Source organism: Emys orbicularis, chromosome 4 (assembly GCF_028017835.1).
Source record: "Emys orbicularis isolate rEmyOrb1 chromosome 4, rEmyOrb1.hap1, whole genome shotgun sequence".
In the NCBI taxonomy this organism is placed as follows: Eukaryota; Metazoa; Chordata; order Testudines; family Emydidae; genus Emys; species Emys orbicularis.
In genome coordinates this window covers 140,347,011-140,360,762 of record NC_088686.1, presented here as the reverse complement: position 1 = coordinate 140,360,762, position 13,752 = coordinate 140,347,011, and the positions used below count along the sequence as shown (strand labels likewise).

Sequence of the window (13,752 nt, the reverse complement as noted above, 5' to 3'; positions counted from 1 at the left end):
TACATGCAAAGATTTGATGTACTGTCACGCACTCAGTGTAACTGCAAATGCAAATTAAACATACAGTTGCACAAACAATGGGGCTCTTGGGGGTTATAAAAATCCTTCCCTAAAATTCACCCCTTGGTTGTTTTTAAAAGGCCACCATGGGGACATTCCTGCCTTCCAAGGTGAATGGAGCTCCCCTAATCAGCAGAGACTGTTTCGATATGCAACCCACACCACCACGTTTTGTTCTCTGAGGGACATTACATACCCTTGTACTTGTCTGGCCTCTTGAAAAGTTACAGGTGAGTATTGGGATGGAAACAATGCAGGTCACCCAAAACTATTATAATCTTGTTGTTCTTTCCATTATAAGCCAGCTACTGTGTGTGATCAAACTTTTTTCCTCCTTTGGAGAAAACATGCGATAGAACTATCAGACTGCAAGCAAGTGGAAGATAAAGGGGAACAAGCTGGTGGGTTGTTGGGTGTTTTGGAAGTTTAAGAACTTCGATTCCTCTTATCATTCCAACATTTCTCTTCAAGGAGTAATTTAAAAGTAAAATGGCAATTAGCCTTCTGATTAATCAGCTGTTCTTGAGATAAAGGGCCCTTAGCCCTGTTAGGGCAAGCCGCAGCATGAAGTGTTATTGACAGTTGATAAGCTTCTGATATGTGAATGAGATAGTGGCAAAAGGAGGCGGAGACAACAGTGCACCCTTTGGGTATATAGGCAGGGAGCCTGGGACTCCAACCTCAGCCCGGTGTCCAGGACTGAACCGGGGGACTGTTTAGAAACTGCTTGCAAAAGAAGAGCATCATGAAGTGGCTGATCCTCGCCTTGGTGTGTCTCCACCTCTCAGAGGGGATGGTGAGGTGAGCATGGAATAACAGTGTGGCCACTTGACAGCGATTGCTGATTATGCTGGTGTGAAGGAAAGAATAGGAACGTTGTGGGGAGTGGTTTGAGAAGGAGAGTGGCACTCCTGGGTTCTGTCCTTGGCACTGCCACTGACAGGCTCTGTGACCTTGGATGAATCACTTAATCTCTCTGTGCATTAGTTTACTTATCTGTAAAATGGGGGCAGTGCTACTGACCTTACTAGACTTACAGATCAGTGAATCAGTAGTGCTTGTACAAGTGCTAAGTACTATTCTTAAGAAGGATCAGCTTTTTCTTCTATGGCTTTGCATTTTCCCTGAGTCCAAGGAAACAATAGTCCACGGTTGGCCTTAACATTGACACCATTACCCCAGTGTCCATCTCCCATTCTTAGCTTTCATGTGTGCTACTTCCATACTTCAAGGAGGTCTTAAGAGAACCAAGACTATGGAAGAGATGGGGTGAAATTTATCCCTGCTGTAATTACAATGAAGTCAGTCCCTGTGGAACCCCACTAATTAGTCCAAGTGCATTGGGTTCTTTCAGTGACTGGAAAACATACCACTAAACTACCCCATCCCAAACCTATTGAAGCTATGGAAGAGAAGCAGGAAGAGTGAGACCAAAAAGGAGAGAGGGGGAATAGGAAGAGGGAAAATGACGAGGGGAGACTTGATCGCTGTCTTTCTGTTCTGTGCAGAATTCCCCTGAAGAAATTCAAATCCATGCGGGAGGTGATGAAGGAGAAGGGCGTACTCAGGGACTACCTGAAGAACCACAAGTATGACCCAGCCAGCAAGTACTTCAACAACTTTGCTGTTGCCTATGAGGCCCTGGTTAACTACCTGGATGTGAGTATGTGCCTGATTGGAAAAAATAATGACAAAAATGGAGCAGAGACAAGGAAAAGATAGAGGCTGTCAACCGTGGAGCAAGGATGGGAGGAGAGCGAGAAATTCAAATGGAAAATATGATCTCCAACTTGCACCAGCCCATCTTCTGTAGGACGGTTCTTGTAGTGTACAGGAATCGGGTAGTATCCCTTTAAATAGTTTGTGGGCCCTCTCATGGTGGTCACCGTGTTCTAGAGCAGTCAACCAGAGCAGCCACATATATGTAGCTAAGCCTTGCGTGTTTGTGTCTACAGTAGAACCTCAGAGTTACGAACACCTCAGGACTGGAGGTGGTTTGTAACTCTGAAATGTTCGTAACTCTGAACAAAACGTTCTGGTTGTTCTTTCAGACGTTTACAACTGAACACTGACTTAACACAGCTTTGAAACTTTACTATGTAGAAGAAAAATGCTGCTTTTAGCCATTTTGAAACAAGCACGGGAGCAATTTCCTTACCTTGTCAAATCTTTTTTTTAAACTTTCCCTTTATTTTTTTAGTCGTTTATATTTAGCACAGTACTGTACTGTACAGTATTTGCTTTTTTTGGGGGGGTCTCTGCTGCCTGATTGTGTTCTTCCAGTTCCAAATGAGGTGTGTGGCTGACCAATCAGGTCATAACTCTGCTGTTCGTAACTCTGAGGTTCTGCTGTAGTTAGTAAACACAGTTATTTGGGACTCAGCTATGCCCAGTGGTTCCTCCATATAGATTTTGTTCTGTGAGGAGTAAAAGACCCAACAATTCTCTCGGCCCTAATAAAGAGCACAGGCTGCCCTCTAGCTAGAATATATATTTAAGAAATTGAATCTCTCTGGAGGAAAGAGAAGGGTTAAAATGGAAGGGGGGAAAGTTTGCCCTTTTTTGGAAACCCTCTAGCATAGTTGGAGTCGTTTGCAAAACCTCTAACTGCATGAGATTCCACCGTCTCTTGTCACCATCCACCCACCTGGCAGCCCCATTGGTTTGAGATTACGTATGTGGTGCAGATGGCAGTGACTGTCTCCAGCATGCTCAATAGTACTATTGGTTGGCAAGTGACATGGATCATGAGGAGGAGAACCTGTGATGAAAAGAATGCCCCCTTTTCTCTAGATGTCCTACTATGGGGCGATCAGCATTGGAACCCCACCCCAGAGCTTCCTGGTTCTCTTCGACACCGGCTCCTCCAACCTGTGGGTGCCCTCGACGTACTGCCAGAGCCAGGCCTGCAGTGAGTAATCGCCATGCACAAGGGGCCGAGGGAAATGTCTCTACCATGGAGGGAGGTTCTCTATCACAGTATCCCATCCTGGGCACTGACCGAGCCGTAATCCGGATTGTTCGTCAGGAATGACGCCCTTCAAATCCCAGTATGCTAGGAGTGTTCTGAAGTCCCACTGCAGACAGAAAGATAGCCAAGACTATGGAAGCGCATGTCATTTACGTAGTTTGGAAGCTCTGTGGGGCGGGGACCCTCTTTTTGTTCTGTTTGTACAGCGCCTGGCACAGTGGGGGCTGGTCCATAACTGGGGCTCCTAGGTTCTTACGGGAATTCAAATAATAATTGATTTATTTATAGATATACACGCACACATAATTTAAAATAGATACTGTTTGATTATATAATACACACACGGACACACAAATTATTCTTCTCTTCTTTGCTTCTCATCCATCAGCTCAGCTGTGACCCTTGAGGCCGAACAAAGTCTGTCCACCACTTCCTACCTCGTACCAGCTTTGTGGCTTTGTTAATCTTTGAACCTTTTGTTGTATGTCAGTCTCCACCATGTCCGTCCAGCGCATCCTTGGTCTTCCTCTATTTCTACCTGCTTGCAATTTGGTATCTTTCACCCTGTCTGGTATCCTTCCTGCGTCTGCTCTTGACACGTGTCCAGACCTTCACAGTTGTCTTTCTTGGATCTTCTGCAGCAGCGTTATTTCTTGCCCTGTCTATATGTCTATAAAAATAAAATCAATCCGTGTATTACAAAGGGTAGAAATTCCTATTCAAATGCTCCACTGCTGAGGTGTCTGAAGCCCCAAAAAACTGTTTCAATCAGTGTAGGGAATAGCCATGTGACAGTTTCAGATGGCTGCATGCAAAGAAAGAGGCAAGCCAGAGAAGGATGGTCCCGTGGCTAAAGAACAGGATTGTGGGGCAGGGTTGTGTCCCATTGGGCAAGTCACTGCCCTGTTTTGTGCCGTCATCCCCCACCTGTAAAGTGCGGGTAGACCTACCTCGAAGAGGAGCGGTGAGGCTTAATTGATTAGTAACGGGTGCAAAGTGTTGGAGAACCGCAGGGGGAAGGTGCTACAGAAAGGTCAAGTTTTGCCATTATTGGACATTTCTAGAGGGGATTAGTGTCGGGCTCAGTTCGGGGTGGGGAGCTTTGACGCTGAGTCTGAATCGGTCATTCGCACGAGCTGACAACTGACGCTGATCTGTGTTTACCCCTAGCCACCCACACTCTGTTCAACCCCAGTGACTCCTCCACTTACTCTTCCAATGGACAGACCTTCTCTCTGCAGTACGGCAGTGGCAGTCTCACTGGAGTCTTTGGCTATGACACCGTGACAGTAAGTAATAGCATCAGCTGAGGAGATGACATAGTTATTTGAGCTTCGTATGAGCTGGCAGGTGCTAGCATCCGAACTCCTTCAGCAGGCAGCAGTAGAAAGTCTCTGATTTCCCCTGTAGGCCCTTCCACGAGGGGGCTGAGATCACTCACTCTAGCTAGTGAATATACGGCCCATCACTCATTGGGGAATTTTCTGTTCAAACAATGCCTTGCCGAGGGCCAGAACCGAGACATCTATTCCACTTTTAATCTCCAGATTATAAGGATATAATCTGGGGTTTTGAAGTGGGCTTTCAGAAATGAGGTGGTTGGGGAACAGGATGTTTGGGAGTATTTCAAACAAAACCCAAGGCACTCAGCATTCTTTTTTCAACACCGTGAACCTTCAGACTCCCGGGCTGTGTATGGAGAGGCACCTGTAGCTGGGAAGCCTTTCTTTAGTTGGACATCCACTAGTTGCAGAGCTTTGGAGGAATGTCTGAGCCTCAGTGGGTCTTGCTAGTAGTAACAACATATTATTGTAAGAGGCAGCGTGGTCTAGTAGTGGGAGTCGGGAGATCTGGTTTTTACTCTCAACTCTGTTTCTGACGGGCTGGGTAAGCTTTAGGTAAATAGCTTCCCCTGTTTGTGCCTGTTTCCCTATCTATAAAATGGAGGTGATGATACTCACAGAAAGTGCTCTGAGATTTCTTGGCTGGTTAGATAAGTGCACCCAAAGTTCTCCTTCCTGGGTTTGCTAGGTTCAGAGGCCTGCTTGCTCTGTCTGGTTGTAATGGCTATTCCCATCTCTTGCTCTGCAGATCCAGGACGTTTCCATCACAAAACAGGAGTTTGGCCTGAGTGAGACTGAGCCTGGCACCGACTTTGTCTATGCTCAGTTCGATGGGATCCTCGGTCTGGGTTTCCCTGCCATTGCTGCTGGCGGTGCCACTACTGTGATGCAAGGTCTGATCCAGGAGAACCTCATCAGTGCCCCGCTCTTCAGCTTCTACCTGAGTGGGTAAGTAGGAGGAGGCTATTCCCCTGTCTCTTTAAGCCCGTCTGCTGTCTTTATATTTCCCATGATCCTTTTCCCTTTGTGTCAGCTCCTCTGGTCTTCCATGCCCTGAGGAGGGCCAACAGCAGAATAATGGTTAGGATTAGACTTCATCCTTTCCCCTGGAAATGTGTGCTGCTTCTCTGCAGCCCCTTCTTTTCCCACTCAGAGCTGGGCAAACCGGTCAGTATGGGGAAGCTCACTGAGGTCATTCACCTTCCCCTCCCTGTGGTGAAGGTTCTACCCAATCAGACGTAGCATGTTCCTTAGGGGCTACAGTCTCTAGCCTTCACTGTACCATTTCTGCTCTACTCCACTCTGATTAGGCCTCAACTAGACTATTGTGTCCAGTTCTGGGCGCCACATTTCAGGAAGGATGTGGACAAATTGGAGAGAGTCCAGAGAAGAGCCACAAAAATGATTAAAGGTCTAGAAAACATGACCTAGGAGGGAAGATTGAAAAAACTGGGTTTGTTTAGTCTGGAGAAGAGAATACTGAGAGGGGACATGATGACCGCTTTCAAGTATGTAAAAGGTTGTTAGGAGGAGGAGGAAGAAAAATTGTTTTTCTTAACCTCTGAGGATAAGACAAGAAGCAATGGGCTTAAACTGCAGCAAGGGAGGTCTAGGTTGGACATCAGGAAAAAGTTCCTAACTGTCAGGGTGGTTAAGCGCTGGAATAAATTGCCTAGGGAGGTTGTGGAATCTCCGTCATTGGAGATTTTTAAGAGCAGGTTAGACAAACACCTGTCAGGAATGGTCTAGATCAGGGGTCTCAAACTCAAACGACCACACGGGCCACATGAGGACTAGTGCATTGAACCGAGGGCCACATCACTGACACCCCCCCTCGCTGCCTCTGGCCCCGCCACCACTCCACCCCTTCCATTAGGCCCCACCTCTTCCCACCCCTTCCCTGCCCCAATCCAACCCCTTCCCCGAAGTCCCCACCCCAACGCTGCCCCCAGGGGGTGCAGGAAGGGTGCAGGGTGCGGCGGGGGCTCAGGACAGGGAGTTGAGGTGCAGGTGGTGTGCAGGGTGCGGCAGGGGGCTCAGGGCAGGGAGTGCAGGAGGGGTGTGGGATGCGGCAGGGGGCTCAGGGCAGGGGGCTCAGGGCAGGGAGTTGGGGTGCAGGTGGTGTGCAGGGTGCGTCGGGGCTCAGGGCAGGGGGTTGGGGGTGTGGGAGGGGTGTGGGATGTGGCAGGGGGTTGGGGTGTGGGATGTGGCAGGGGGCTCAGGGCAGGGGGTTGGGGTGCGGGATGGGTGTGGGATGTGGCAGGGGGTTGGGGTGTGGGATGTGGCAGGGGGCTCAGGGCAGGGGGTTGGGGTGCGGGAGGGGTGTGGGATGTGGCAGGGGGTTGGGGTGTGGGATGTGGCAGGGGGCTCAGGGCAGGAGGTTGGGGTGCGGGAGGGGTGTTGGCAGGGGGTTGGGGTGTGGGATGTGGCAGGGGGCTCAGGGCAGGGGGTCGGGGTGTGGGATGTGGCAGGGGGTCGGGGTGCGGGATGTGGCAGGGGGCTCAGGGCAGCGGGTTGGGGTGCGGGATGTGGCAGGGGGCTCAGGGCAGGGGGTTGGGGTGCGGGATGTGGCAGGGGGCTCAGGACAGGGGGTTGGAGTGCGGGAGAGGTGTGGGATGTGCCGCGTGTTTGAGACCCCTGGTCTAGATAATTAATCCTGCCACGAGTGCAGGGGACTGGACTCGATGCCCTCTTGAGGTCCCTTCCAGTCCTACGATTCTATGATTTGCTCTGGACACTCCGTGCCAGCTTTTTCCCAGATGCCGAGTACCCACAGTTACCTCCATGGCACCTTTGAACGCCGGGCACTAGATTGACAACTCCACCCTTGTTACAAGATGATTCATTTCCTCCAAACAGTAGATGAGGCTTTTCTGAAACACCCCATTGCAAACTCACTGGCACCCATCCGCCGTCATCGTATTTGGGGACTGCCCAGGTTTGCAGCTCATTGGATGAACGGGCAGGTGTCACAGCACCAATGTGTCTGGTGCACGATGATCGAAAGCTCCCCATAAGCTTGATTTCCCCCACCCCCCATTGTCACCAGGGTTCTTGGTCTATCTCTGAGAAGGTTTTTGTGCTATAACTCCAGCTAGGATCCTGGATGTTCCAGTCACAGTCTATCTTTGGACTCCGGAGATGGCTATAAATAACCAGGCGCTTTCTCTCCTGTGCGTTTGTTTAGGCAAGAGGGCATTCAGGATGGTGGTGAACTTCTCTTTGGAGGGATTGACTCCAATTTGTACTCTGGTCAGATTGTCTGGACGCCTGTCACCCAGGATGCTTATTGGCAAATTGGAATTGAAGGGTAAGGTTGTTGTCATTGGTATTTTCTGTAGGAATGTAGGGCCTGATCCTGAGCCCATCATAATCAGTGGGAGTCCTTCCATTAATTTCAGTGGGCTTTGGAACATGTTTGATCATAATAACAAACATAAGAATGGCCACACTGGATCAGACGAATGGTCCATCTAGCCTGTCTTCCAACTGTGGCCAATGTCAGGTGCTTCAGCGGGAATGAACAGTACAGGACAATCACTGAGTGAACCATTCCCTGTTGTCCACTCCCAGCTTATGGCAAGCTGTGGCTAAGGACACCCAGAGCATGGGGTGGGTTGCATCCCTGACCATCTTGGCTAATAGCCTTTGATTAACCTGTCCTCCGTGATCAGACAGAGGACTCTGGGAGCCAAGACCTGGACTCCTGGCTCCTACTCCTGACTTGGTTCCTGGGTTTTACTCCAGACTCTGCCCCTCAGTCTCTGTGGGACCTTAGATAACCCAAACTTAAAAAGTTCCAGAGATGCCACGAGAACACAAAACAGTGGCTCTAACATCTCTAATGGCAGCACCCCCATGTTCTTGGTTCATCACGCAAGAGATGGGTACATTGCTGCGGAATTTTCCTGCTGAAGTGTCCTGTGTTCTGTTCCCTTAGTTTCTCTGTTGCCGGACAGTCCAGTGGCTGGTGTAGCAGTGGCTGCCAGGGGATTGTGGACACTGGAACTTCCCTCCTCACTGCTCCACAGGCAGTTTTTTCGCAGTTGATGGAGGACATTGGCGCTCAGGAGAACAGCGATGGAGAGGTATGGAGAACAGCTGGCCACCGGGAGGCTTAAAAGTGGAAGAGGGGAAGAACCTTGCTGCTAAGCAGGTTTCTGTTAGGTGAAGCAGCTTAGAGAAAGTGTGGTCTAGTTGTTAAAGCAGGTGACTGGTTGTCTGGACTATTGTATTCTTGGATCTGTCACTCACTCTCAGTTGGGTCTTGGGCAACTCATTTAACCTTTTTTGTGCCTGTTTGCCCATCTGTAAGGTGGACCTAATAATCTCTGCTTGTTCAGGGTGTTGAGGCCTTTCAATTGTAGTAAAGCATTTGACTTCCTTCCTTTTCCATGTGATCGTTATAAAGAGCTTTCCCAGGCTGATGGAAGGCAGCTCTGTGTGGAGAAGTGCGGGGTTCGAGAGTCCCATGGGATGTAGCATTTTGTCTGCAGTGGCTGTATACAGTACGCAAACCTGCTCTTGCTTCCTCTTTCCACAGTACATGGTTAGCTGCAGCAGCATTGACAGCATGCCTACCATCTCCTTCACCATCAGTGGAACCAGCTTCCCGCTGAGCCCCTCTGCCTACGTGCTCCCGGTATGGATTCTCATCGCAGTGCGCTATCCTCACCTTCCTCTACTTGCATAGTCTCCTCTGGGTGGGCTCCCGGAGAGCTGTATATTTGATATGGGTCTGCTGGGCACATCCGTACTTGTGTTATCCATGTGACGGGGTATGACCAGAGCTTCCAAACCAAAGGGCTTTAACTCAGCTTTCTATCTTCTTCTCAATAGAGCAAGAGCACCAAGTGCGTCGTGGGCATCTCACCCACTTACCTGCCATCCCCAAACGGGCAGCCCCTCTGGATCCTGGGTGACGTCTTCCTCAGGGCATATTACTCTGTTTACGATGTAGGCAACAGTCAGGTGGGCTTTGCCCCAGCAGCGTAAGTGCCACCAACTGTCTTCCACGCTGCTCCGAACTGTCTCCTGTCTCTGCTCCAACCTGCTGGGCTGTGACACTCTGGCCCCCGCATGCCTCTTGCCAAGGATTTTGAACATCTCTCTGTACTGAACTTTTGCAAATTTCTGAAGCCTCTCTCCGGTGAATTCTGGGCTCCCCTTCGAAGGTGACTGCAAATAAATAAAAGGCATTAAAAACATGAAGCACATGTGTTTTGGTTTGATCTCTTGGTGCAAAATAAACACTTGGCTGAGGGAAGCATGGCATCAAAGCGGTATGTCCTGGGCAGAAACATGCAGCTGCTCTGAGTAGGGGTGAATTTAAAGCTAAACCAACCACAGGAATTTCATTTAAATACCACCCACACTTAACATGGTGTTGTAGGATAGTCATGCTGCAGCTCCAAGTTTAAACACTACCTGGCTCACTACACCTTCCCTTCCTTTGTTGGGACTAGTGGCTTGATAATATGCAGCTCTTTTAATCTGTAGATCTCAAAGCACTCTGAGATGTGGAAGCAGAGGCCCAGGGAGGGTGAGGTTTAAGCAGAACCCTGGTCACTTAGAAAATGATCGTCCCTCCTTTAGTTAAGATAAGGTTGATAAGAATGTTTGGTGGTTATGGCAAAGGCCTGAGAATCGTGAGTGCTGGTTCCATTCCTGACCGTGCCGCTGAATCCCTATCTGAACTCAGGCAAGTCACTTCCCTGCTGTGGGCCTCAGTTTACCCATCTGTTAACTGAAGACTACAGCTGGTCAGAAAAACTTCCAATTCAACAATTTGCCAATTCAGCAAGACCACAACATTTCACAGATCTGGTCCGATTTCACCAAAGAGCCAACGGAACCAGGAAGGTGGAACTCTAGGGAACCTGGCACATTTCAACACCCTGGAGGTGGGGCTTGTTGGCCATTAATCTTCTGCTACAGAATCCGAGTTGATGTCAATGGGACATTGAACTCATGGGCAGAAACATCTAGCCGCTCCTGATGAGCTACTCTGAGCACGGGCAAATCTAGGGGCCAAATTTTGCTCTCAGGTACAGTGCTGTCAGCTGCAATCAGTGGGAGTCGCTCGTATCCTGCCTTGGGGTAACGGTGCTCCAGAATTCCAGTCCTGGCTCTACTGCTGACATTTGATGTGACAGAGAGCAAGTCACTTTCCCTCTCTGCCATATGGGGATAGGAACACTTTCCTCCTTACTTAATTTACCCTCACAGCTGCCTCGGGTTGCCAGTTTTGGCTGGATGTCTTCCTGGAGGCTTCATCACCTGACATAATCTTTAATTAAAGTTTCATCTTTAATTCCTGGAGACTCTGGGATGATCCTGGAGGGTGGGCAACCCTGCAGCCGCCTCTTTCGACGTCTGTGGAAGCACTTTGAACTCTGAAGAGCGGATTTTTATCTCCGCTACACCACCATAACCTAGAATAATTCAGCATCGGGCTGCTCCTTGCTAGAAAATTAAGTCACATTGGAACATGAAGGTTGTGTCTGTGCTCTCTGCACAATGTTAAGAGTATGTGGAAACCACACAGCCCCACTGGTTCCGAAGAACGAGGTTTACTAACTGCATGCAGATAGACAAAGACGAGCTACATGGGTACGGTGCTGCTCTGGCAGCATTCCAGTGGCGTCAGCAATAGAAGACGAGGATCCTGACTGCAGCTTAGCCTCCCCACCCAGCTCCGGGACAGGCGGGGCAGAAAGCCTGGGTGCTCAGTCTCCAGGCCCCCTCCAGCTGCAGGCAGGCAGAAGTGAAATTGACAAGAGCGCCGCAGCCTGCCTGCCGGGGAGCTGTCACTTTGATTTTCCTGACAGGGAGTTGACATTTTTTTGGCAAAACCTGAAATTTTCCCATGGCTCTGCAAAAAGGGCATTTTTCTTGGGAAATGGTTCAGACAAATTATTTCTCACCAGCTCTAGTAAGAACCGATGGTACTAAATGACCAGGCCCCAGAAGGCATGTAACTGTAGGGCATGTTTTGTGGCTGGGTCGTGCTAAGGACAGCTTCAGCTTTCTCTTGAGATCTATGCAATCTGTCTTGGTCAGTGGCCACAAGATGTACGTGACTCTGTGAAAAGTTCACATTTCCCCTTGTTTGCTCTAAGCCCCTGCCCAGCCAGCCTCACGAGTACCTTTTGGAGGGTCTCAAAATGCTCTTCATAACTATCGCCAGGACTAGTATATTGTCTTAGTAAAACCGAGTGCCAGGAATGCCCTATGATACACAGCCCATGGCTCACTGGCAAATAGCAGGTGCACAAACTATTCCAAACACTAGCCTGTTAGATTGGAGTAAGCCTTTGTGTCTGTTAATTTGGAGACAGGGTTGGGCAAGGTTGATCGTGGAGAAATGCTCTTCACAGCTAATGAGGCAAATATAATCTCTCTTCCATGTAAAGTAAGCTGATCTGCATGCAATACCGGCTTTATGGTAGGGTGACCACATGTCCCGTTTTTATAGGGACAGTCCCGTTTTTTGGGACTTTTTCTTATATAGGTGCCTATTTCCGGCCCCCCCCCACCCACCGCCTGTCCCATTTTTTCACAGTTGCTATCTGGTCACCCTACTTTATGGGATCCTTGAAACAGCCACTATAAGGGTGCTGCATTCACTCCAGCTAACCTTGGATAGATTTCCAGAGCCCAGTAAGTGATGTCTCTGTCCCTGGCTGTATCGCAAACGGTAGTGGATGAGCGTGAAAAAATTTAGGCATTGCCCCCTGGTGAAGTTTTTGCTTTCATGTGTGTTACCTTGAAATCATTGTAAATACCGACAGCCCCATTCTTTTCCTACTGACGCTATAAGGGTGCTCCATTCACTGCAGTTAACCTTGGATACAATTTCAGCATCCTGTAACTGCTGCAGCTCTTCCTCTACCTTTTGGCCATATCACAAAAGGTTAGTGGATGAGCTCCCATCATGAAGCACAATTTTTGCTTTTATGTCTTATATTTGCTTTCGGAAGTGTTGGGGAGCAGTGACTTAACAGAATTTCCATAATCTCAGCAAATCTTTCATCGGTTGGTTTAACAAGAGTAAGGCTGGTAGGCATAAACAGCGGTCTTTCATTCAGGATAAATGTAAAACAGAATGGGCCTCTTTTAAGGGATAAATAGCTGACACAATAGAAGCCTCCGCCCAAAGCAAAACCACAGGCAAGACGGGAGTAGGAGCCAGCTTTGAGGCCCAAAGGGAGTTCTGTTGCGATCACAGCAGAGCAGAATTTTTTGGCTGGAATTTTTCCACAAAAAATGCAGATTTGTTTCAAAACCAAAACGTTTTGAAAATTTGTTTCAAACTCACCAAATTGTTTCAGTTGAAAAAACAAACAAAAACGAGTGTTTATGACATTTTATAAATGAAGCTTTTTGAGTGATTCACAACAAATTTTGTTTAGAAATGTACTCCTAGTTTGTTTGTTTTTATTTAAAAAAAAAAAGCTCAAAAGCAAAACCAAAGGCTTTGTTTTGGGTTGAACAATGCACTTTGACCCAAAATATTTTTTTGGGTACATCCGATGATCTAAAAAAATCAGTTATTCACACAGCTCTAACTGTGATCCGATAAACTCAGGACCGGGGGATCGATTGGACTGGAGTGGTGTGTCTGTGTGTGTGAGGGAAGAAGAGAAACACCACAGAAACAAATTCAGGAAAGGCCTGGGAGCGTGGCTCTGAGACAGAGCCTAGAAAGAGGGAGATTTTGGGGCTAAGTGCTAGCTAGAAAGGGGCTTGGAACTGTGAGCAAAGAAACTTTCTCCTGATGTTTGATTCCTGTTGTTTTCAGGGAAACAGGACTTTGTACGGTCTTTGTAAGTGAACCAGATTGCATCAAAGAAATACCTGACTCTAACATGACTTTCTTCTCCTAAGCAAAACAATCAGCTAGGCCTTGAATTTTGGCTAACCACTAGGGTCAAAAAGAGAGAACTGTATCAAATTTCCATTCATTGCAGCCAGCGATGGATTTCTTCATTTTTGGCAGGGAAGTTTCGAAGCAAACAGATAACGCTCCAGTGTGTTGACATTTTGACAACACCTTTCTTTTGTTGTGAGCAGAGGTTTGCTTCTGAGCAGATCTTAATTGTTTGATCTTGCTGTCAAAAGTGCTAATTGCTTTACAATCTTAGCACCCAACAAAAGAAACAAACATCTTCATACTTCACGGAGAAATAAAATACACCAAGTGTTGACGCTGGGTGAGCACCGTGATATGGGAATTTGGGTGCCAGCAGATAATGGAGCAGGGGGCAGTGCCCAGGATATAAAAGTAGGGATTGTAGATTAGATGCGTCAGCCTAGTTTTGTGGCAGTGACCGACGTGTTCTGATCAGGAGCTACTTGGTGGAGAAATCGAGCACC

The 13,752-nt window shown here is 48.3% G+C and overlaps 1 protein-coding gene across 1 annotated transcript; it reads left to right on the top strand.

Annotated features, from left to right (window-relative positions):
- Positions 1–805: 805 nt before the first annotated feature.
- Positions 806–9,369, top strand: LOC135877533 (gastricsin-like). Its single transcript, XM_065402999.1, has 9 exons — positions 806–861; positions 1,569–1,719; positions 2,854–2,971; positions 4,202–4,320; positions 5,123–5,322; positions 7,562–7,684; positions 8,315–8,462; positions 8,918–9,016; positions 9,214–9,369. The coding sequence occupies exons 1-9, from the start codon at positions 806–808 to the stop codon at positions 9,367–9,369; spliced, it is 1,170 nt and encodes a 389-aa protein (XP_065259071.1).
- The last annotated feature ends 4,383 nt before the right edge of the window (positions 9,370–13,752 follow it).

What these genes read in the sequence shown, in the direction of transcription:
- LOC135877533 (XM_065402999.1), top strand. Translation starts at nt 806, where the DNA reads ATGAAGTGGCTGATCCTCGCCTTGGTGTGTCTCCACCTCTCAGAGGGG. An exon ending in CTCTCAGAGGGGATGGTGAG is followed by an intron (nt 862 to 1,568) that starts GTGAGCATGGAA and finishes TGTTCTGTGCAG; the next exon opens with AATTCCCCTGAAGAAATTCA. An exon ending in AGGAGAACAGCGATGGAGAG is followed by an intron (nt 8,463 to 8,917) that starts GTATGGAGAACA and finishes CTCTTTCCACAG; the next exon opens with TACATGGTTAGCTGCAGCAG.